At 42.5% G+C, this 22,240-nt stretch overlaps 1 protein-coding gene across 2 annotated transcripts in view; it reads right to left on the bottom strand.

The window, feature by feature from the left end:
- SND1 (staphylococcal nuclease and tudor domain containing 1) overlaps positions 1 to 22,240 on the bottom strand; it is a 417,911-nt gene that overhangs the window by 383,611 nt on the left and 12,060 nt on the right. For both annotated transcript variants that reach the window (XM_073809898.1, XM_033863201.2), the window contains exon 2: positions 5,802 to 5,951. In XM_073809898.1, the coding sequence (XP_073665999.1) occupies positions 5,802 to 5,951 (150 nt within the window). The remainder of the gene's footprint in view (positions 1 to 5,801; positions 5,952 to 22,240) is intronic.

Below are 22,240 nucleotides of genomic sequence, written 5' to 3'. Positions count from 1 at the left end.
TGGAGATTCAAGCCTGCCGTAACACCAGTAGTCTCCTGGGAGAAGAACTAGATTTTTCACTGTGCATCCTTCTGAATTTTGAAGGTAAATGAAGAATTCAAACATAAATAAAAGAGCTCTGCCATAACTAAAGCCAACCTCAAACAGCGGAGACTACCTAGGAAATGTACTAACCTGTTCCAGAGAAAGAGGCTTGAAACACTGATAAACCTGAAAAGGCTCTAAACCTATGGGAAAGTGTATGACGGAGAGAGACTGGGATTACTGGGATTAAAGGTAGTGAATGTATAAACTGAAGCAAGCCACTGTTGATTTGTCATCAATCCTGTGATATAAAAATACTTGAAATAGGGAGCCTACTTCAAGATGGCAGAGGAGTGAGACGTGGACATCACCTTCCTCCTGACAAATACATCAGAAATACATCTACATGTGGAATAACTCCTACAGAACACCTACTAAACGCTGGCAGAAGACCTCAGACTTCCCAAAAGACAATGAACTCCCCACGTACCTGGGTAGGGCCAAAGAAAAAAGAAAAAACAGACAAAAGAATAGGGACGGAACCTGCACCTCTGGGAGGGAGCTGTGAAGGAGGAAAAGTTTCCACACACTAGGAAGCCCCTCACTGGCGGACACGGGGGGAGACGGGGGGAAGCTGCAGAGCCATGGAGGAGAGCACAGCAACAGGGGTACGGAGGGCAAAGTGGAGAGATTCCCGCAGAGAGGATCAGGGCCGACCGGCACTCACCAGCCCGAGAGGCTTGTCTGCTCACCCATCAGGGCGGGTGTAGGCTGGGAGCTGAGGCTCGGGCTTCAGAGGTCAGACCCCAGGGAGAGGACTGGGGTTGGCTGCGAGAACACAGACTGAAGGGGGCTAGTGCGCCACAGCTAGCCGGGAGGGAGTCTGGGAAAAATTCTGGACCTGCCTAAGACGCAAGAGACCACTGTTTTGCGTGCATGAGGAGAGGGGATTCAGAGCACCACCTAAATGAGCTCGAGAAGGGTGCGAGCCGCAGCTATCAGCGCGGACCCCAGAGACAGGCATGAGACGCTAAGGCTGCTGCTACCGCCACCAAGAAGCCTGTGTGCAATCACAGGTCACTATCCACACCCACCTTCCGGGGAGCCTGTGCAGCCCGCCACTGCCAGGGTCCCGTGATCCAGGGACAACTTTCCCGGGAGAACACACGGCGCACCTCGGCTGGTGCAACGTTACACTGGCCTCTGCCCCCGCAGGCTCGCCCCGCATTCCATACCCCTCCCTCCCCCCGGCCTGAGTGAGCCAGAGCCCCCGAATCAGCTGCTCCTTTAACCCCGTCCTGTCTGAGTGAAGAACAGATGCCCTCAGGTGACCTACATGCAGAGGCACGGCCAAATCCAAAGCTGAACCCCAGGAGCTGTGCGAACAAAGAAGAGAAAGGGAAATCTCTCCCAGCAGCCTCAGGAGTGGCGGGGTAAATCTCCACAATTAACTTGATGTACCCTGCATCTGTGGAATACCTGAATAGACAATGAATCATCCCAAAATTCAGGCGGTGAACTTCAGAAGCAACTGTAGACTTGGGGGTTTGCTTTCTGCATCTAATTTATTTCTGGTTTTATCTTTATCTTAGTTTAGTATTTAGAGTTTACCATCATTGGTAGATTTGTTTATTGATTTGGTTGCTCTCTTGCTTGTTTTATTTTTAATATATATATATTTTTTCCATTTTCTCTTTCTGTGAGTCTGTGTGTGTATGCTTCTTTGTGTGATTTTGCCTGTATAGCTTTGCTATAAAGAAACACAAGCTTTAAATGATACATTAAACAAGATGGACTTAATTGATATTTATAGGACATTCCATCCCAAAACAACAGAATACACTTTCTTCTCAAGTGCTCCTGGAACATTCTCCAGGATAGATCATCTATTGGGTCACAAATAAAGCACTGGTAAATTTAAAAAAATTGAAATCGTACCAAGTATGTTTTCCGACCACAATGCTATGAGACTAGATATCAATTACAGGAAAAAAACTGTAAAAAATACAAACACATGGAAGCTAAACAATACACTACTAAATAACCAAGAGGTCACTGAAGAAATCAAAGAGGGACTCAAAAAATATCTAGAAACAAATGACAATGAAAACACGATGACCCAAAACCTACAGGATGCAGCAAAAGCAGTTCTAAGAGGGAAGTTTATAGCAATACAATTCTACCTCAAGAAACAAGAAACATCTCAAATAAACAACCTAACCTTACACCTAAAGCAATCAGAGAAAGAAGAACAAAAAAACCCCAAAGTTAGTGGAAGGAAAGAAATCATAAAGATCAGATCAGAAATAAATGAAAAAGAAATGAATGAAACAATAGCAATGATCAATAAAACTAAAAGCTGGTTCTTTAAGAAGATAAACAAAATTGATAAACCATTAGCCAGACATTAAGAAAAAAAAGGAGAACACTCAAATCAATAGAACTAGAAGTGAAAAAAGAGAAGTAACAACTGACACGGCAGAAATACAGGGATCATGAGAGATTACTACAAGCAACTATATGCCAATAAAATGGACAACCTGGAAGAAATGGACAAATTCTTAGAAAAGCACAACCTTCCGAGACGGAACCAGGAAGAAATAGAAAATATAAACAAACCAATCACAAGCACTGAAATTGAGACTGTGATTTAAAATCTGCCAACAAACAAAAGTCCAGGACCAGATGGCTTCACAGGAGCAATCTGTCAAACATTCAGAGAAGAGCTAAAACCTATCCTTCTCAAACTCTTCCAAAATATAGCAGAGGGAGGAAAACTCCCTAACTCATTATACGAGGCCACCATCACCCTGATACCAAAACCAAACAAAGATGTCACAAAGAAAGAAAACTACAGGTGAGTATCACTGATGTACACAGATGCAAAAATCCTCAACAAAATACTAGCAAACAGAATCCAACAGCACATTAAAAGGATCATACACCATGATCAAGTGGGGTTTATTCCAGGAATGCAAGGATTCTTCAATATACACAAATCAATCAATATGATACACCATATTAACAAATTGAAGGAGAAAAACCACATGATCATATCAATAGATACAGAAAGTTGTGACATAATAGATGTGACAAAATACAACATCCATTTATGATAAACACCCTCCAGAAAGTAGGCATAAACGGAACTTACCTCAACATAATAAAGGCCATATATGACAAACCCACGGCCAACATTATCCTCAATGGTGAAAAACTGAAACCATTTTCACTAAGACCAGGAAAAAGACAAGGTTGTCCACTCTCACCACTATTTTTTTTTTTTCTTTTTTGTGATACGCAGGCTCTCACTGTTGTGGCCTCTCCCGTTGCGGAGCACAGGCTCCGGACGCGCAGGCTCAGCAGCCATGGCTCACGGGCCCAGCCGCTCCGCGGCATGTGGGATCTTCCTGGATCGGGGCACAAACCCGTGTCCCCTGCATCGGCAGGTGGATTCTCAACCACTGCACCACCAGGGAAGCCCTCACCACTATTATTCAACATTGTTTTGGAAGTTTCAGCCACAGCAATCAGAGAAGAAAAAGAAATAAAAGGAATCCAAATCAGGAAAGAAGAAGTAAAGCTGTCACTGTCTGCAGATGACATGATACTATACATAGAGAATCCTAAAGATGCTACCAGAAAACTACTAGAGCTAATCAATGGATTTGGTAAAGTAGCAGTACAAAATTAATGCACAGAAATCTCTTGCATTCCTATACACTAATGATGAAAAATCTGAAAGAGAAATTAAGGAAACACTCCCATTTACCATTACAACAAAAAGAATAAAATACCTAGGAATAAACCTACCTAAGGAGACAGAAGACCTGTATGCAGAAAACTATAAGAGACTGATGAAAGAAATTAAAGATGACACAGATGGAGAGATGTACCCTGTTCTTGGATTGGGAGAATCAACATTGTGAAAATGACTATACTACCCAAAGCAATCTACAGATTCAATGCAATCCCTATCAAACTACCAATGGCATCTTTCACAGAACTATAACAAAAAATTTCACAATTTGTATGGAAACACAAAAGACCCTGAATAGCCAAAGCAATCTTGTGAAAGAAAAACGGAGCTGGAGGAATCAGGCTCCTAGACTTCAGACTATACTACAAAGCTACAGTAATCAAGACAGTATGGTACTGGCACAAAAACAGAAAGATAGATCAATGGAACAGGAGAGAAAGCCCAGAGATAAACCCACACACGTATGGTCACCTCATCTTTGATAAAGCTGGCAAGAATATACAATGGAGAAAACACAGCCTCTTCAATAAGTGGTGCTGGGAAAACTGAACAGCTACATGTAAAAGAATGAAATTAGAACACTTCCTAACACCTTACACAAAAATAAACTCAAAATGGATTAAAGACCTAAATGTAAGGCCAGATACTATAAAACTCTTAGAGGAAAACATAGGCAGAACACTCTATGACATAAATCACAGCAAGATCTTTTTTGACCCACCTTCTAGAGAAATGGAAAAAAAAATAAATAAACAAATGGAACCTAATGAAAGTTAAAAGCTTCTGCACAGCAAAGGAAACCATAAACAAGACCAAAAGACAACCCTCAGAATGGAAGAAAATATTTGCAAATGAAGCAACTGACAAAGGATTAATCTCCAAAATTTATAAGCAACTCATGCAGCTCAATATCAAAAAAACAAACAACCCAATCCAAAAATGGGCAGAAGACCTAAACAGACATTTCTCCAAAGAAGATATACAGATTGCCAACAAACACATGAAAGGATGATCAACATCATTAATCATTAGAGAAATGCAAATCAAAACTACAACGAGGTATCACCTCACACCAGTAAGAATGGCCATCATCAATGAATCTACAAACAATAAATGGTGGAGAGGGTGTGGAGAAAAGGGAACCCTCTTGCACTGTTGGTGAGAATGTAAATTGATACAGCCACTATGGAGAACAGTATGGAGGTTCCTTAAAAAACTACAAATAGAACTACCATGCAACCCAGCAATCTCACTACTGGGCATATACCCTGAGAAAACCATAATTCCAAAAGAGTCATGTATCACAATGTTCATTGCAGCTCTACTTATAACAGCCAGGACATGGAATCAACGTAAGTGTCCATCAACAGATGAATGGATAAAGAAGATGTGGCACACATATACAATGGAATATTACTCAGCCATAAAAAGAAACAAAATTGAGTTATTTGTAGTGAGGTGGATGGACCTGGAGTCTGTCATACAGAGTGAAGTAAGTCAGAAAGTGAAAAATAAATACCGTATGCTAACATGTATATATGGAATCTAAAAGAAAAAAGAATGGCTCTGAAGAACCTAGGGGCAGGCAAGGAATAAAGACGCAGACGTGGAGAATGGACTTGAGGACATGGGGAGGGGGGAGTGTAAGCTGGGACGAAGTGAGAGAGTGGCATGGACATATATACACTACCAAACGTAAAACAGATAGCTGGTGGGAAGCAGCCGCATGGCACAGGAGATCAGCTCGTGCTTTGTGACCACCTAGAGGGTGGGATAGGGAGGGTGAGAGGGAGACGCAAGAGGGAGGAGATACGTGGATATATGTATGTGTGTAATTGATTCACTTTGTTATAAAGCAGAAACTAACACACCATTGTAAAGCAGTTATACTCCAATAAAGATGTTAAAAAAAAACAACTTGAAATATACAGAAAAGAAAGAGTACATCAAATGTGCAGTCAAGGAGGAGACTGGGCTATAACCTGGGTCCACAGCCTCTGCGAGGGGAAGCACCTACCTCATCCGGGGTGTCTTTTGCATCAGGTTGTGTGGCAGCTGCCCTGCGGGCAAGGTTTCCAGCGCGAATGTTGCTAAGGTTGATCTGCCTCTCTGGAGGAGGCCCACCACGAGGCTGCCCGCGCACAATGATGGCACACCCTGAGAGGACCTAGGTAAGGGGAAAAACAGAGAAAATTAGCTGTCTAAAGGTAACATCACCACAATACGATGGTCCACTCCTGTATCCCCAACATCTAGAACACTACTCGGCCTCTTGAAGGCACTCAAATATTTGCTGGATGACTGAATGAACAAGACTATTTTTAAGTTTATAAGAGAAATACCTACATAAAACCTTGGGCTAGATTCTGAAGTGACTGACCCAGCAATACAAATAAGAATTACACAAAATGACAGAAGACTCAAAATAGACGAGGGTGAAGAGGCATGCGAGACATGGAAATAACCTTTGTAATTTCATCCCAGCAAGCTGACCACCACCTGTGTTCTTTTCAGTATTTAAGAAGTTAATGTCTCCATCCACACGTGCTGTTCTACGGTGGAAAAGGCAAGCGATGGAAGAAGGCCAGAGAAAAGTGGAAGCTGAAGGAAGAAGCCCCGACACGCCAGCCACACCAGCCAGAAGGAGCCGAGGATTCCCAGGGCTAACGTGGAGGCAGTGCAGCCAGAGCCCAGTGCTCACACTTCCTCTGTAGACAGTGCTCAGACTCTAGGCTAAGAGAGAAATACAGAAGAGAGAATCTAGAAACCCCACGCCCTCGGTGATTACAACAGGGGCATCGAAGAAGCACCTTAAAGCTCCCAAGTCCAGCAGCTCCTTCCCTCTCTCTCTGAAGGATGCCAGGCATAAAACCCACTTGGCAACTATGGAATGAGCTCTAAAGCTCACTTAAAATATTTGCGGGGGGAAGAAGAAAGGATTTCACGTGGGAGAAGAGAAGAGACGGCACACAGAAAAACGAGAATCATCGCCCAAGCTATTCAAATTCTTTGCTCAGCGAGGCACGATTTAATCAACAGGGAGCCTTGAGCACTGGCTTCACTAGAGCTGAAAGGCTCAATCCCACCTTCAAAACAAGAAAAAGCTGCTGAATGAAAAGTTAGTAGATGGAAGGTTGGAGAGTCCTGCCAATGCAGAACTCCGCAGCAGACAAGACCACGGAGTTTTCTGTAAAGGGAACAGTCCTTGGAAAGGAAGCTGACTCAAGGGAAGAAAGGAAGGAATATGAAGGAAGCCACTTTGATATGCATTTGCTTAGCTGACTTGTCTCCCTCACCTCTCCACCTTAACTCATGCTCTAAATCGTGGATTATTAATATAAATACAGAAGTGCATTAAACATATATGTACATCTTAAAGAATAAGAAGCAAACAACTATGTAACCACCACCCAAGTTAATTACCAAAACACTAGCAGAACCTTGGATCCCCCGTGTCCCTCTCTACTCCCAGCCCCGTCTCCTGACCGCCACCACTATCCTGACCATTGTGATAACCCCACCTTCCTTGCTTTTCTGTACAGTGTTACCATTTACGTATACATCTCTATGCAATATGGTGCTTTTGTTTTTCCTATTTCTGAACTCTATAAACTGAGTGTACTGTGTGTACCCAACAGTGACTTGCTTCTTTTGCCCTTTTTTTGGGTGAAACTCATTCATGCCAGAACACTAGTTTATTCACTTTTGTGGCTGTACAGTATTCCATTGTATGAATCTACATAGTCCAACAAATATACATAGTCCAATTTTTTTTTAATTAGTGCTAAGATTAACATCTCATTATCCCCAATACCTCAAGCATATAGACCTTGGTCTAAATGGTTCCTCCGTGGCTACACCATGACACATATAACAAAAGACCGTCTTCCTTACCTAGTTACAAGTCATGCTTTTCATTTTTATCCTTTGTGATCGAGTGTTACCAGCAATTAAACCCTACAGCTTCCAACCAAACAGTCTTGCTAACAGCCTTTCTTGAGAACCCATGTCCTGGACATCATCCCAGGGATCTGACATTCTAAAAAGACAAGCCCTCAAACAAAGCAAAGCCAAAGAAGAGATATACTAGGGCACAGGATGGTTGATGTCCCTGAAATGAGAAGGGCCAAAGGAAGAACAGGAAAAGAACCTGGAAATGATTCATTTACAGTCAATTCTTCACACGTGGCGGAAGAATAGCACATTTTTGAATAACTGCCTTGAAATCATTCATGTACAGACCGCAACGGGACTGAGAAGCATAGAGCATACAAAGCAGAACACCCGTCTCAAAGGGCTATTCCTTGATTTTTGTGAAGTTTTCACAAAAAGTAATAAAGCACTCCCAGGAGACCCAGTACCTCTCGGGAAGCCCAGCTGGAAACTCACGTTGGCTAACCAGTGAGCACTGACCCAGGCTAAGAAACAATCTTCTTATTTCTCAAGTCTGGCGAAACCCGCTGAAAAGCTCAGGAATAGAATGACTGATGACTACCCTCTTATTCCCCCTAAATATCAGCAAGGTGTTACCTCTAATGCCTTGACCTAGTAAAGTAGATCCCTGGGGGACAGTGGGTCTATAACTATTATCCCGGGCCCATTAAGGGCTTTAGTGTACAACTTGTACAAAGGCATTTTGAAAAACCTCGTTTGTACACTCTCCCCTTGCCCTGAAAGCTATTCTGAAGACTGCTGTCAGAGCTTCTTTGCATTACTGCACCAAATATGCCATTCAGACAACAGTCAGTACTTGAATTAATATTAGAGAGAGGTGATTTTATAGGCAGCACAACACCTTTTATACTATTGAGGATACAAATGCAAACAGCAGCCACCAAGTCAACCTCCCAAGCAACAAGGACAGATATTCACTGTGGCAGGTACTGCTATTCCTGTTCCCCCAGGAGGAGAGGACTGGCATGGCTACATCTTTCCTCTGAAACTCTCTCCCCCTCATTCATTTGGCCACAGCCTTGGCGATGAGATAGGAAAAGACTGTCTGCAGACCATTATGGAAGGAAGAGACCTGTCTATATGGGAAGAATTTGTTTCCTTCCTATTATTTATAGGAACTGAAATAGTTCAAAACACACTCCACCTCCTTTTTTGCTCTCCCCATTTCATCTCCCAAGTACTGTTCAACTCCCTCCACCTGCCTCACTTATCAAGTCTTTATTCAAGTTCTTCCTCAATAAAAATATTTAATGGGCTTCTCTTGTCTAAGGTTCCCCACCAAATAAAGCCAAGGGAAAGACCTTCTGGGGGAAAAATACTTAAAATGTCTTTATTTTGGGGGGGCTGTGTTTGGTCTTCATTGCTGCACGCAGGCTTTCTCTAGTTGCAGTGAGTGGGGCTACTCTTCTTCGTGGTGCGCAGGCTTCTCATTGCGGTGGCTTCTCTTGTTGCGCAGCACGGGCTCCAGGTGCGCGGGCTTCAGTAGTTGTGGCACGTGGGCTCAGTAGCTGCAGCACATGGGCCCCTAGAGCGCACGGGCTTCAGTAGTTGCGGCGCGCGGGCTCAGTAGTTGTGGCACGTGGGCTTAGTTGCTCCACGGCATGTGGGATCTTCCAGGACCAGGGATTGAACCCATGTCCCCTGCACTGGCAGGCAGATTCTTAACCACTGCGCCACCAGGGAAGTCCTTTAAAATGTCTTTAGGTAAAATATGAAAAAGACCAAGGGTCTATATATCAAACTTAACTTGTATCTCATATGGCATGAAAACAAGTCATTTTTCCTCTGTAAATCACAAGACCTAACATCTGAAGTTGATTACTTATAATTGTATCCATTGATTGAGCCATTTATTTATTCATTCATTTATTAATTCAACACAAATTTATTGAGTACCTTCTATATGTCAGGCATTGTTCCAGGCAAGTAACATACTTCAGTGAAATAAAACAGACAAAAATGTCTGCTCTTGGAGACAGGGGTAATTGTTCTGCCAAAGCTGTACTGATTCATGTTGCAAACTTTCATGGATGCAGTAATTATCATTAATTGCTAATTTATAGGGCATAGAAAGCAAGTCATATGGTAACTGCTTTATCCAATTATATTAATAAAATGACATATTCTAGAAAAATGATCTTAGCCCTACCTGATACAGCAGGAGGCTTGTGAAAACAGCTGTCAAAACGAGTCAGTGTGATTGAGGTTATGAATTAGACAGTTTTCATCTCTGACAATAAAGGCTGCAGAGAGACGTGGTGTGATTCAGAGGACCTGGCTTCAGGGCACAAGTTGGATGGTGACAAAGGCTGAAACAAGCCAGCTGAGAAGGAAAATGGGGACTCAAACTGCTCAAACCCACTAATAGGTTTACTGGGAGATTTACCTACAGTGAAACACTTTATGGGCAGCTATTAAAATACTGCACAGCAACAGGAACACCACCTTAAATCTTCAATAGATACTGATAAATGACTTGGTTTAACTCTTAAGCCCCTAGACCACGAACACCAAAAGATAGAAAACTTCTTATACAGAAACCTACCCAGGGCTTCCCTGGTGGCGCAGTGGTTAAGAATCCACCTGCCAATGCAAGGGCCACGGGTTCTAGCCCTGGTCCAGGAAGATCCCACATGCCGCGGAGCAGCTAGGCCCGTGAGCCATGGCCACTGAGCCTGCGCGTCCGGAGTCTGTGCTCCGCAACGGGAGAGGCCACAACAGTGAGAGGCCCGAATACCGCAAAAAAAAAAAAAAAAAAAAAAAAGGGCAAGGATTTGAACAGATATCTATCCAAAGAAGATAGACAAATGGCCAGTAAGCACATTTATTATTAGTCATAAGGGAAATGCAAATCAAAACCACGATGACATATCACTTCATAGCCACAAGGGTGGCTATAATCAATAAAACAGACAATAACAAGTGTTGACAAGAATGTGGGGAAATTAGAACCTTAATACATTGTTGGTGATGCAATCACTTTGGAAAACAGTCTGGCAGTCCCTCAAAAGTTAAACATAGAATTATCATATGACCCAGCAATTTCACTCCTAGGTACAAAGCCAAGAAAAATAAAATACATGTCCACATAGATTTTGTACACAAATGTTCATGGTAACATTACTGATAAGAGCCAAAAAGAGTAAAAACAATCCAAATGTCCATCAAGCGACAAACAGATAAGCAAAATCTAGTATAACCATAAAATGGAATATTATTCAGAAATAAAAAGAAAGGAAGTACTGATTGATGCTACAACATGGATGAATCTTGAAAACATTATGCTAAGTGAAAGAAGCCAGACAAAAAGCCACATATTGAAATGATTCCATTTATATGAAATGTCCAGAACAGGCAAATCTATAGAGACAGAAAGTAGATCTGTGGTTCTCAAGGGCTGGAGGGAGAGAACAGGGAGTGATTGCTAATAAGTCCAGGGTTTCTTTTTCTTTTAAGTACCAATGAAAACTGTTCTAGAATTAGACAGTGGCAACAGTTGTGTGAGTAATTTTATGGTACGTGAATTTATTTAAATTAAAAAAATTAAGATCCAATATGGAAGTACAAAAATATGACATAAAATGTCTATTTCCACAGGGGTATTTCCATATCTTGTAGGAAGATTAGACCCTTAGCTGAACAACACTAACAAAAGTTTTTTAAAAGGCAGCCTACTCAGACCCAAAATTCAGGCATGGGGATTCACAACAGAATGAAGGGCTTCTGTAAACTTTCAAGTCCTCGAGAAATAACAAGATAGAAGTCACGGGAAAGAAGCAGAACTTTAGTGAAATCTACAAAGCCCTAAAAAGGAGAAAGATGGCCAAAAACAATACAAGCTTTTTCTGAGAAACAACACTGCAAGTAGAATGAACTCCTTTCCCTCTGTGGCACAGAAAGGAGAACCAAGAAAATCATTAACAGTCCAAGAACCAAGAACAGGCCATAATGCCATCCAGAAGTCTGCAAAGGCCACAACCCAAAGGCTGCATGTTTAGAGGACAAAGAAGCAGGCCAGCGACTCTTCTCTGGACAAGGTGTTTTCTCCACCTAAAAATACCATCAGGGGACGGGAAAGAACTGTTGTGCACTTTAATGAAGCAAAAAACTCTAAAGAAACGGAATTAAAGTAGAACTTAAAAAAAAAAAAAAAAACTGAGATTGGAGAAAATCTTAGTATATCAGAAAAAATGCTTCCTGGCCGCCAGAGCTGTTGCCTCCACAGGAAGAATCATCTCTTGAAAATTAAAACGTCATTTAGACAAGGAGCAAGCAATCCCAGAAGAGCCTAAGCCGTGTGGTCTGGGAGGTCTTTCCCAGCATATGCGCCAACATGACCGGCTTTTTCTTTCTTTTTCTGGCGAAAGCAAGAGGCAAACCTAAATGAAAGGGCCCAGCATTCAAGCACAATGACCTGGAAGCCCATGGCCTCGTGGCAGGCCATTTCACTTGTGCCAGGCACACCAGCTCTTTCAGGAGAGACAATCCAGGGCCAGCTGTACCATGAACTGGGCCTCAGTTTGGAAAGAAGCAACTTCAAACCCCAAGGGGACTCTAAGGATCACCTGCAGAGAGAGGGCAGCTAACTGAGAGCATCTAATCAAGGCCCTTTTATTTTACAGATGAAGAATCTGCAAATGAGACAGGCTAAAGTGACTTTTGCTTAAAATAAAATTGATGGCAGAGCAAGTACTAGACCTGAAGTCCCCAAACCTGATGTTCTACTATGACACAGGAAGAAACAAGCATTTGGGGAGTTGCTATCTGTTAAAACGGTAGGTGAGGTTACCTACTGATTAAATCTTTTCCTCAGTTAAAAATCTCCATTTCCGTGTGCCAGCAGAGCAGGTGTCAGAGACTAAATCACTAAGCCAGCAAAGCTTCCATGAGCTGGCTCCCCAAACCAAATCAACACTTATTAAACACTACCATATGCAGGGAAAGCAGACTTGCAGTCTCAATTTTATCAAAGAATACCCAAAAAGGAGACACAAAGGAAGAAAACTTCAGAATGATAAAAAGCAGGATTGGCAAACTACAGCCCAGTGGCCAAATCCGCCCTACCACCTGTTTCTGTACAACCCATGAGCTAAAAATGGTTTTTACATTTTTAAGTGGTTAAAAAAAAAAAAAGGATATTATGTAACACATGGAAAGAGTATGAAATTCAAGTTTCAGCTTCCATAAATAAAGTTTTGTTGGAACATGGCCAAGCTCATTCACTTATGTAATAGTCTATATGGCTGCTTTCACACTGAAACAGCAGAGTTGAGTAGCTGATACAGAGCCCACATGGCTCTCAAAGGCTAAAGTATTTACTACCTGGCCCTTCAAAGAGTCAGTTTGCCAGCCTCTGATATAAAACATTATGACAAGGAATGAGATGAAAACTAGTTTTATGGCAGGTTAAATGGTACGTGCACAGCAAAAATAAATTCTGGACGACCACTTCAAGTTACACATACTGCTCATCTTTATCATCAGGGAAGGGGCAGTGGTAAGTGGCAATAAGAATTTAGTTTCAGCATCAAACCCATGTCAGTGATGATTTTTGAAAGTTCATTGGCTCTATTAGCTTCAATTTCCTCATTTATAAAATATGTATATCAGAATATCCATGAGAGGTGTGATGAAACCTAAACAAGGGAATAAGGCCCTTGGCACAGAGGGTGGCCAAAAGACTCAATAAATAATAGCCAATATCGTTTTTATAAGAAATGGCTTGGGAGTTCCCTGGTGGTCTAGTGGTTAGAATTCGGCACTTTCACTGCCATGACCCAGGTTCAATCCCTGGTCGGGGAACCGAGATCCCGCAAGCCGCTGGGTGTGGCCAAAATTTAAAAAAAAAAAAAAAGGGCTCAAAGTGTGGTCTGAAGTAAAGACTGGAAGTATATGTACCACAGAAAAAGAACCATTTCCTCCTGGGGTTTACAAGTGAATATCAAATTCATGGAAATTCTCCCACCACTGAATTCAACCAGAAAGAATTAGAGAAATAATCCATGATCTCATTTCCCTGCTTTATCACCTAAGATACCCACTCTCTAGGAGAGTGGACTTAAGTGATTTCTGAACCTCTGTCCTCAGAGATCATGGCAAATAAGTATCGTATCTTAAGTTTATTCTTAACTTCAAACTTGACAAAGTGTCTTGACAATCACAGCCTCAGATGACCATGAATCTGAAATCAGATAGTCTTAAGTTTGAACACAAACTCAAGTGACAAGCATTCCGAACACTGTGATGACATTCCCTCATCTATAAGTGAGGACAATACTACTGCCATCTTCTCTGGACGTTATGATTATTAAGCGAGATGCCTCACGGTACCTGACACCTAGTAGGTACGCAAGAAATGTTAAGGGCACGCTGGTCTCTCTTCTCTTCCCTCCCTACTGTCCACTCCTCTCCATCCTCACAAAAAACTGTGGCACAGTTAGATGATGGCCATCAGGACTAGAACACAGGTTTTCCCCGTGCACTTTCTAATAAACCCCAAATATTAAACATCTGATATGAGAACTATGTATCAAAACAGTCGTGACTTAACATAAAGAACACAAGGCTGTAACCTGCACAAATACAGCCTAACCAGAAAGGAACTAGCTCAGTCTCCTAGAGGCCAGAAGCCCGGTGATGATCCTCTGCAGAGCCAAGTCCTCACCACCCCAAGGCTCAGCTCCACGGTGGTCAAGGAACCAGAGTTACTCAGAAATAAGAACTCAGCAGGAACTATATGGCAGGAAAACACAAAGTGTCATTCCAGAAAAATCCATTCCAGTTGTCAAAAGAGTTTATCAGAGTAAACGTCACGTGTGAAAATTACCAAAAAGGGAAAAGAACCAAAAACTGACTCCAGAAGAGCATAAGAGTGATCATATGATCACTCCAGGACTTGACCCCTCGACCAAACGTTTAGGGTCAAGTACTCAGACTATTAAAGCTGAAGGAAAATTACTGCAGTGATCAGGGCTTTTGGGTGGTGATTCTGCTGTTTAAAATGGCCCACAGGCGTAGTCATGAAGTTTTCTTAAGCACAAAGAAAGCTGTTATGTGCCCTACAGAGAAAATATTAGGTAATTTTCATTTAGGCACAAGTTATAGTGCTGTTGCTCATATGTTCAAAGTTAATGAATCAAGACTACATATCAAGTAAGAGGACTTTTTTTTTTTTTTTTTTTTTGGGTGTGTTGGGTCTTCATTGCCGCGCACGGGCTTTCTCTAGTTGCGGCGAGCGGGGGCTACTCTTCGTTGCGGTACGCGGGCTTCTCATTGCGGTGGCTTCTCTTGTTGCAGAGCACGGGCTCTAGGTGTGCAGGCTTCAGTAGTTGTGGCTTGCGGGCTCTAGAGTGCAGGCTCAGTAGTTGTGGCTCATGGGCTTAGCTGCTCCGCGTTATGTGGGATCTTCCCAGACCAGGGCTCGAACCCATGTCCCCTGCACTGGCAGGGGGATTCTTAACCACTGAGCCACCAGGGAAGCCCCAAGTAAGAGGTCTTTAAACAAAAGCACACAGAACAAGGTCATATATCTATTACTTGATGAAAATGTGGTGACCAGAGGCTCACAGGAACTAACTCAGTATTTCTCAGAGGAGCAATGGTTCAAAATTCACTAATTCAGCGCTTGTGACTTGACAGAACAGAACTACCACAAATAATGACTATATGTTATAAATACAAAGAAGATGATATGGCAACCTCTGCGGGGAGAGTCACAGGAGTTACTTGCACTATTCTTGCAACTTTTCTGTAAGTTTGAGATTATTTTTAAATAAAATTTAAAAATCTTTTGAAAAAGGTGCAAAACATACTACCAGCTGCTTTAGAGCCTCAAAGACAAAACAAATCCCTAGAACAAGAACTCCTTGGTGATTCTGAAAATCTGTCTTGCTCCCCTCCCAAACCCCCTCCGCACACACAACTAAAAGAATGAATGTCAAACTGAAACCAAGCAGGATCCTGTAGGGCCCTCCCGGGTACAAAAGCCCCTCCGTGTCCCCCATTTCTTGTTTATAGAAGGCTTTAGTCTCCTAGGCCTTCCAGAGTTCCAAACGGCAGGCTCCAGCAGTTACTCATTAGGGGAGTGAGGGGATACAGAAACAAAAGGCAGTTAAACAAGAGAAGTAACGAGAATAGTTCAGTGATAAAACAGAGTTCTAGTTCCTCCTCAAGGGACACACACAATTTAACACATATCTCTGAGTTGTTCTGCACAAACTAAGACCCCCCCCCCCCAACCTGGGTAGAGGACAGTGACTACACACTGTATACCCCACACTGGCTGGCAGGCAGGCACCAGAACATTGATAATTAAGATTCACATCACCCTATTACCTCACCATCAACCAATCAGAAGAAGAAAGTCATACACCCTGCAGCCCTCTCCCCAAATGTTGCCTTTAAAAATCATTCCCGGGCTTCCCTAGTGGCGCAGTGGTTGAAAGTCCGCCTGCCGATGCAGGGGACATGGGTTCGTGCCCCGGTCCGGGAAGATCCCACATGCCGCGGTGCGGCTAAGCCCGTGAGCCATGGCCGCTGAGCCTGCGCGTCCGGAGCCTGTGCTCCGCAACGGGAGAGGCCACAACAGCGAGAAGCCCGCGTACCGCAAAAAAAAAAAAATTAAATTAAAAAAATAAATAAATAAATAAAAATCATTCCCTGAGGGAGGGATAAATTGGAAGATTAGGATTGACATATACACACTACTATATATAAAATAGATAACTAATAAGGACTTACTGTATAGCACAGGGAACTCTACTCAGTACTCTGCAATGGCCTACATGGGAAAAGAATTTAAAAAAGAGTAGATGTATGTGTATGTATAACTGATTCACTTCGCTCTACACCTGAAACTAACACAACATTGTAAATCAACTATACTCCAATAAAAATTTAAAAAAAGAAAATCATCCCCTGAAAGCCATCAAGGAGTTCAGGTCTTCTGAACACAAGCCACCTTGCTTGGCACCCAGCAAATAAACATACTTCACCACAACCTGGTGTCAGTAAATTGGCTTTGCTGTGTAGCAAAGCAGACCCAAGTTCAGTTCAGTGACAAAACCATTATTGTGTTGCAAGGACCATATCATCCCATATGATCCGCTGATCGCTTCATGTTCTTCTTCCAAATGAGATAATATGCTAGACGCATTCAAATCACAGAATTCCAACCTCTGAGCACACAGTTCAAAAAAGCTATCGCTGGGGACTTCCTTGACGGTCCAGTGGTTAAGACTTCGCCTTCCAATGCAGGGGGTGCAGGTTAGATCCCTGGTCAGGGAGCTAAGATCCCACATGCCACACGGCCAAAAAACCAAAGCATAAAACAGAAACAATATTGTAACAAATTCAATAAAGACTTTAAAAATGGTCTGCATCAAAAAAAAAAAAAGAAAAGGCTATCACTCCCAAAAAGGATCTTGAATTTTAGGGAGATGTCCTCTTCCTTCCAGTGCTAGTTATCTGGTGGGTATTTTAAAAACCTACATGTGTGATCTAATTAGATTTTATATTCAGAAAAGCTAAAAACCCCTTAATGTCTCAAAAGTTTTGAGAAACAATGGATGAAAGTTCAGAGTCCTCTATTGAGAACATTCTCTAAGAGGCCAGAGCACCATCCATATTTTTGGTTTAAATCCTGTAATCTTGATGGTAATCCCTTTCCTCAGGAGCTGGCCTTCTTTATTAATGAAGAAGAATCTGATTATCAAAAACAATGCCTGGGTCCCCCACTCTAGTCTAGAAACAAAGGGAAAGATGTTTTGGTAAATGCCAAGAGAAATCTATTAATTTGCAAGACACTGGATCCCAAGTTTAGATTTTATTTTCTTTTATCCTTACCAAATCCTGATTTCCTCTTCCGCAAGAATAAGAGTCTCTACAGCTAATCAACTATACTTTGAATACACTGAAAAGTTAAATCACTGCAGCCACCATGACTACAGATGGAGGGAGGCACAGCGCAGGGCAGGGGGTGGTATTGACCCATCATCTTTCAACTGAAACAAAGAAAGGGGAGAAGGAGGATGCACGGAAAGCCTCTGAAGGCAATTACAGACCAGCAGTCACCTGAGAGCTTGTCGGAACTGCAGACTCAGACCCTACCTGGACCTCCTGATTCAGAATCTGCCTTTTAATAAGATCCTCAGGTGACAGGTATGCACAACGAGGTTAATCTCCCCACACACACACTTTATTCCCCACTGTGCCTGGGGAATCTGCCTGGCTCAAACATGTCCTCCGGCAAATTCAGCTTAAACTTTACTCAAAGAGGCCTTCCCAATCCCCAGACTAGGTCAGCTATATGCCATATATGCTCTGAGCCTCTGTATTTCTCTCCCATAGAATTCATCACAACATTAAATAGCATAATGAATTGTATAGTATCAGTTTTCCACTCCATGGTGCAAGCTCTCTCCGGGCAAGGACTGCATCTATCTTATTCACCATGGTAGCCCCACAGCCCAGAACAAGACGAGAGACAAAGTAAGCATTCAGTAAGTGTTTTTTCTGAATAAATGAATGGTCCTAGTATGTATCAAGCGCAAGTATCAAGTGCTAGACTTTGGAAAGAAGGGACAAGAACAATTAAAACACAGTCCTTGTCCTTAAGCAGCTCATAGCTTAGTGGATTTTTGTTGAAGCTAACGAGAGAGCCAAGCTCTTAAGAGTATGCGCTGCATTCACAGCTGTTTTTCCGACAAATGACAACAGGTAACCCAAAGGTTCTCTAAGGCCTTACAGGGAACCCCTCCCTAGCATGACCTACAGGCAAGCGCGTCCTCACCTAACCCTCCCCTCAAAGATTCTCCCCTCCCAGAGTTCAGTACTTTGTCCAGCCCTCTCTCTCTGTCCTCTCTAAGGCAACTCCAACAAACTTCAGTATCATTTTATTCTCCACTAAGAAGTTTGTGTTTCCTCTGGGAACATTTTCTCCAACCCGCTTTCTTCATCAGCCCTCTTATTATGAAATGTCAAATTTCCTTGTTACATCCTTTAAGAATGTTTTACCTAACTCATTTCCAACCACTCAATTATTTCCTGCGAACTATGAAGTCTATTGTCAACAGAAACCATTCAAATCTATGTCCCAGACCACACTGGAGAAATCTCCCGATTAACTATTCGATACTCAATTGTCCTCCCACTTTCCTCAGTCATTTCCTATATCCCCCAAAGAGATACTCTGTCTGAACAAGAACTGTCATCTCTTCTAGGATTATATTTTCGATGATTCTTATATTTATTCTTGTTTAATAGACAAGAATCTCTTGAGAGATTTACATCCCAAAGCCAAATACCACGGTAACAAAAATGCCTAAACTGATAGCGATGAGAGTAACATTTTTTTCATTTTATCTCCAGGGAAGAAGCTCACAGTGAAATATTAGTGGAGGCAAAGAACACACTGACAAGGAGGGAAGTGCTCAGTGGAGAAGACAAGCTGAAGCTACTATCAAGGCACCTCACAGCCCTGTCCAAGGGGCTCAGAACCCACCCCGCCTTCCCAACCAGACCCCAGTTAGAGTATAATACAGCCACTAAAAACACCGAATTCTAGACACTAAGGCTTTGATGTAAAGATCCGTTCTAAGCACTGTTTGTACACCAAGTATTACAGATATGTTCATATGCCTGTCATGAATGGGATTAAAAATTCCAAGGGCATGCCTTCTGAATATTTTCCACATCCCACCCTGTAATACTGTTTACCAAACAATGACAAACTGTAACCCTAGCCCAAAGATGTGGTTTGTGGACTGTGGGAAATTTTAAGGCACTTCAAAAAGTCACCAATTGTTTTCTTAAATGCTTCAAAATACACACTTCTAGGGTGTCTGGCCTTAGCCTATTTTGTGGGTTTCAAATCACCAGTGCCTTTTTTGGTTCAGATACACTTTGCATATCTGTCCACTCCACGTTTCAGAACTGCTAAAAAATGTGAGAGGAAGGTTAAGGTCTTATTTCTCTTGAATTGATGCACTGGCACTGCAGGTATCAGAGGCAACTCCCCAAAGACAGGTCTTCTGTTAAGGAAGCTCAAGAAAAAATGTGTTCTGAGGCCAAAGATTTTTCCTCCCCGCTTCAGGGGCAAATGGAGATGAAGCAAGTTGCCAAGCAAGTTGTCAAGGCAGGGTGGAGAGGCCTAGGTTGCATTCCAGGGGCTACTCGGTTAACGGGGTCTGTACGTCCAGCCCTCCCCACCCTTTAACTCTCGTGCCTCCTCCCCAACTCCAGTGCTCAGAGGAAGGACAGAAGTGTAACCACAAAACCTGATCCAGAAAGGGGGAAAGCCCAGCTACTGCTTTCCCAGCCTCAATGGCCACAGCTGCTGTCATCTTATTTCTCCTCCTCAGAGCACTGCCATCACTGCATCCCTGAGCAAAAGGTACACTAGGCAAAACAGCAAATCATAACCCCATGATTAAAAAGGGGGTAGGAGGCCTGCACCAGACAGATACAGCTAAGTGAAAGTATATCAGACTCTTGCAGCATTCTAGAGGAATGAAGATTATTGCATTTACTGTTCCTCAGGTTTGCTTCTGTAAAGCCATGCACATTTTTTCTTAGAACTAATTTATAGCAAACGGATGCTGGATTATGAGCATAATACTCAATACTGTTCAGAATGAATCGTCTCTCAAGAATACCTAATATACTTATTTTGGCTTATATGTAGGACTGACTGTAGAACTTGGGAAAGTCAAGAAACTTCTGTGCTACCCATGGAAAGCATTGATGTTCCCATTTTATTGTCCAAACTTCTTTGGAAACTTTTCCTATTTGAAATGTTGATAGTCAATTTTAGATGTCAAAATAAAGAAGTACAAACCACAAATCTACCATAAACCTTTCAGAGTCCTTTATTGCTAAATTAATGTACCATCCCAAGATTCCCCTTACTATTAAAATCCTTCAGAGAGTGTGATGAACGCCATTATTACCTAACACAGCTGAAGATTACAAGTGGTCATTCCTTCCCCACTATATGCTGGTGTGCCCAGCCCACCCCCATCCTTAACCATAATGCACAGATTTGCACACCTCTTCAAGAAGTTAAACTAAGGCTATCTGGCCATGATCTGGAATTTGCTTACAAGTACTGCCCAGAAGAGACTGCTCCTCCATTTTTATTAAAAAATGCCAATAATATTCTACTTACCCTATACTATCATTAAAGCCCAGCTCTTTGATTCCCCTCACCGTTTTTTTTTTTTTGGTTTTTTTTCTTTCAAAATAAATGCAAGTTTGTAACACATAAAGCATAGAAATCTCACAAGAAAGTTTATGGACAGCTCAGACTCCTGGGGCATCTTTACTATGTTTAGCCTTGTGCCATCAACCCCTTTCAAAAACCGATTTTCCCCGTTCCTCAGATAATCTTGAGTCCCAAGTTTATTATTCTCTCTACACTGGCTTTCACCTTCATCCTGTTGATAATCCGGGAAATACATTTTCTTCTGACACGAGAGTAGGAGAGATACTTTCATTCAGAGCACCAATCGGGGGACGCTGAAGAATTCAATGGAAGCCGCGCAGTCTGGCCGGCAGCCCCACACTGACTGGCTCTGTGACACGCTGGCATGAGATGACTAACACCCGGGCAGGGCAGGCTGAACCGGGAGCCGGGCCTGGGCTCCAGAGAGCCTGCGGGAGGTCTCAGGAGAGTCTAAAGCTCTCACAAGAGAGGAGTTTAACAAGATAACTCGGCTTTTAAGTAACAGAGGCAGCCCCCTGGCCTCTGGGCTGCAAAAGCGCTCACCTGCCAGGAGTAATAACACAAGCAATTACTGCACACAGAATAATAAAGCTCAGAGGGATTCCCAGGTACTCGGATGGAGTCTCCCTCCCCCTTACTTACACAAAGGGGGAAGGAATGGGAGGAAGAAATGCCCCACCTTCCATGAAGACTGGGGACAGTACTGTTAGGTAAGCAGCTAAATTACACTTGACAGAGTAAGTCACTGTTTTGGGTGGTTGCCAAAAATAAAAATGCCCCTGGTATTAAAGGTTATATATAAAATAATGCATCCTCCCTCTCCTGGAACAGAATTCATAAAGTTTAAAAGTTCACTAACATCACATTCCGGAGACTGGAAACACAGACTTAAATGTCTCGCTTCTCATTCCTTTCTCTACCACAAACTTCCAGGAGGCCTTCCTCACTTTAGGCAAGTTTCCTTCAACTTGCACATCGACAGCAGATTGCTCACAGCTGCTTTCACGAACATCTGAGTATTCCGACCTGGACCTACCCATTTCTGCTGCCTTTTATCTCATCCATTTTATTCCTCTGCCTCTGTCAAGACCTGTCACTTTCACCGTCTCCCCAGAAGAGATGTTTAAAACAGAGAAACTGATCTGAAAATATCACATCTGATTTTTCCAACCCATCCATTCTCCAAGAAAACCTTCAGTATTTAACTTCACGAGGTCCCGCTTCCACCATCAAACAAGGTTACCTGCCTCTATTTAACAGCATTTTAATGAGAGGGACAC

This window comes from Tursiops truncatus, chromosome 9 (assembly GCF_011762595.2).
Source record: "Tursiops truncatus isolate mTurTru1 chromosome 9, mTurTru1.mat.Y, whole genome shotgun sequence".
In the NCBI taxonomy this organism is placed as follows: Eukaryota; Metazoa; Chordata; class Mammalia; order Artiodactyla; family Delphinidae; genus Tursiops; species Tursiops truncatus.
The sequence above is the reverse complement of the archived record's forward strand: the minus strand, read 5'-3'. Positions and strand labels throughout refer to the sequence as shown.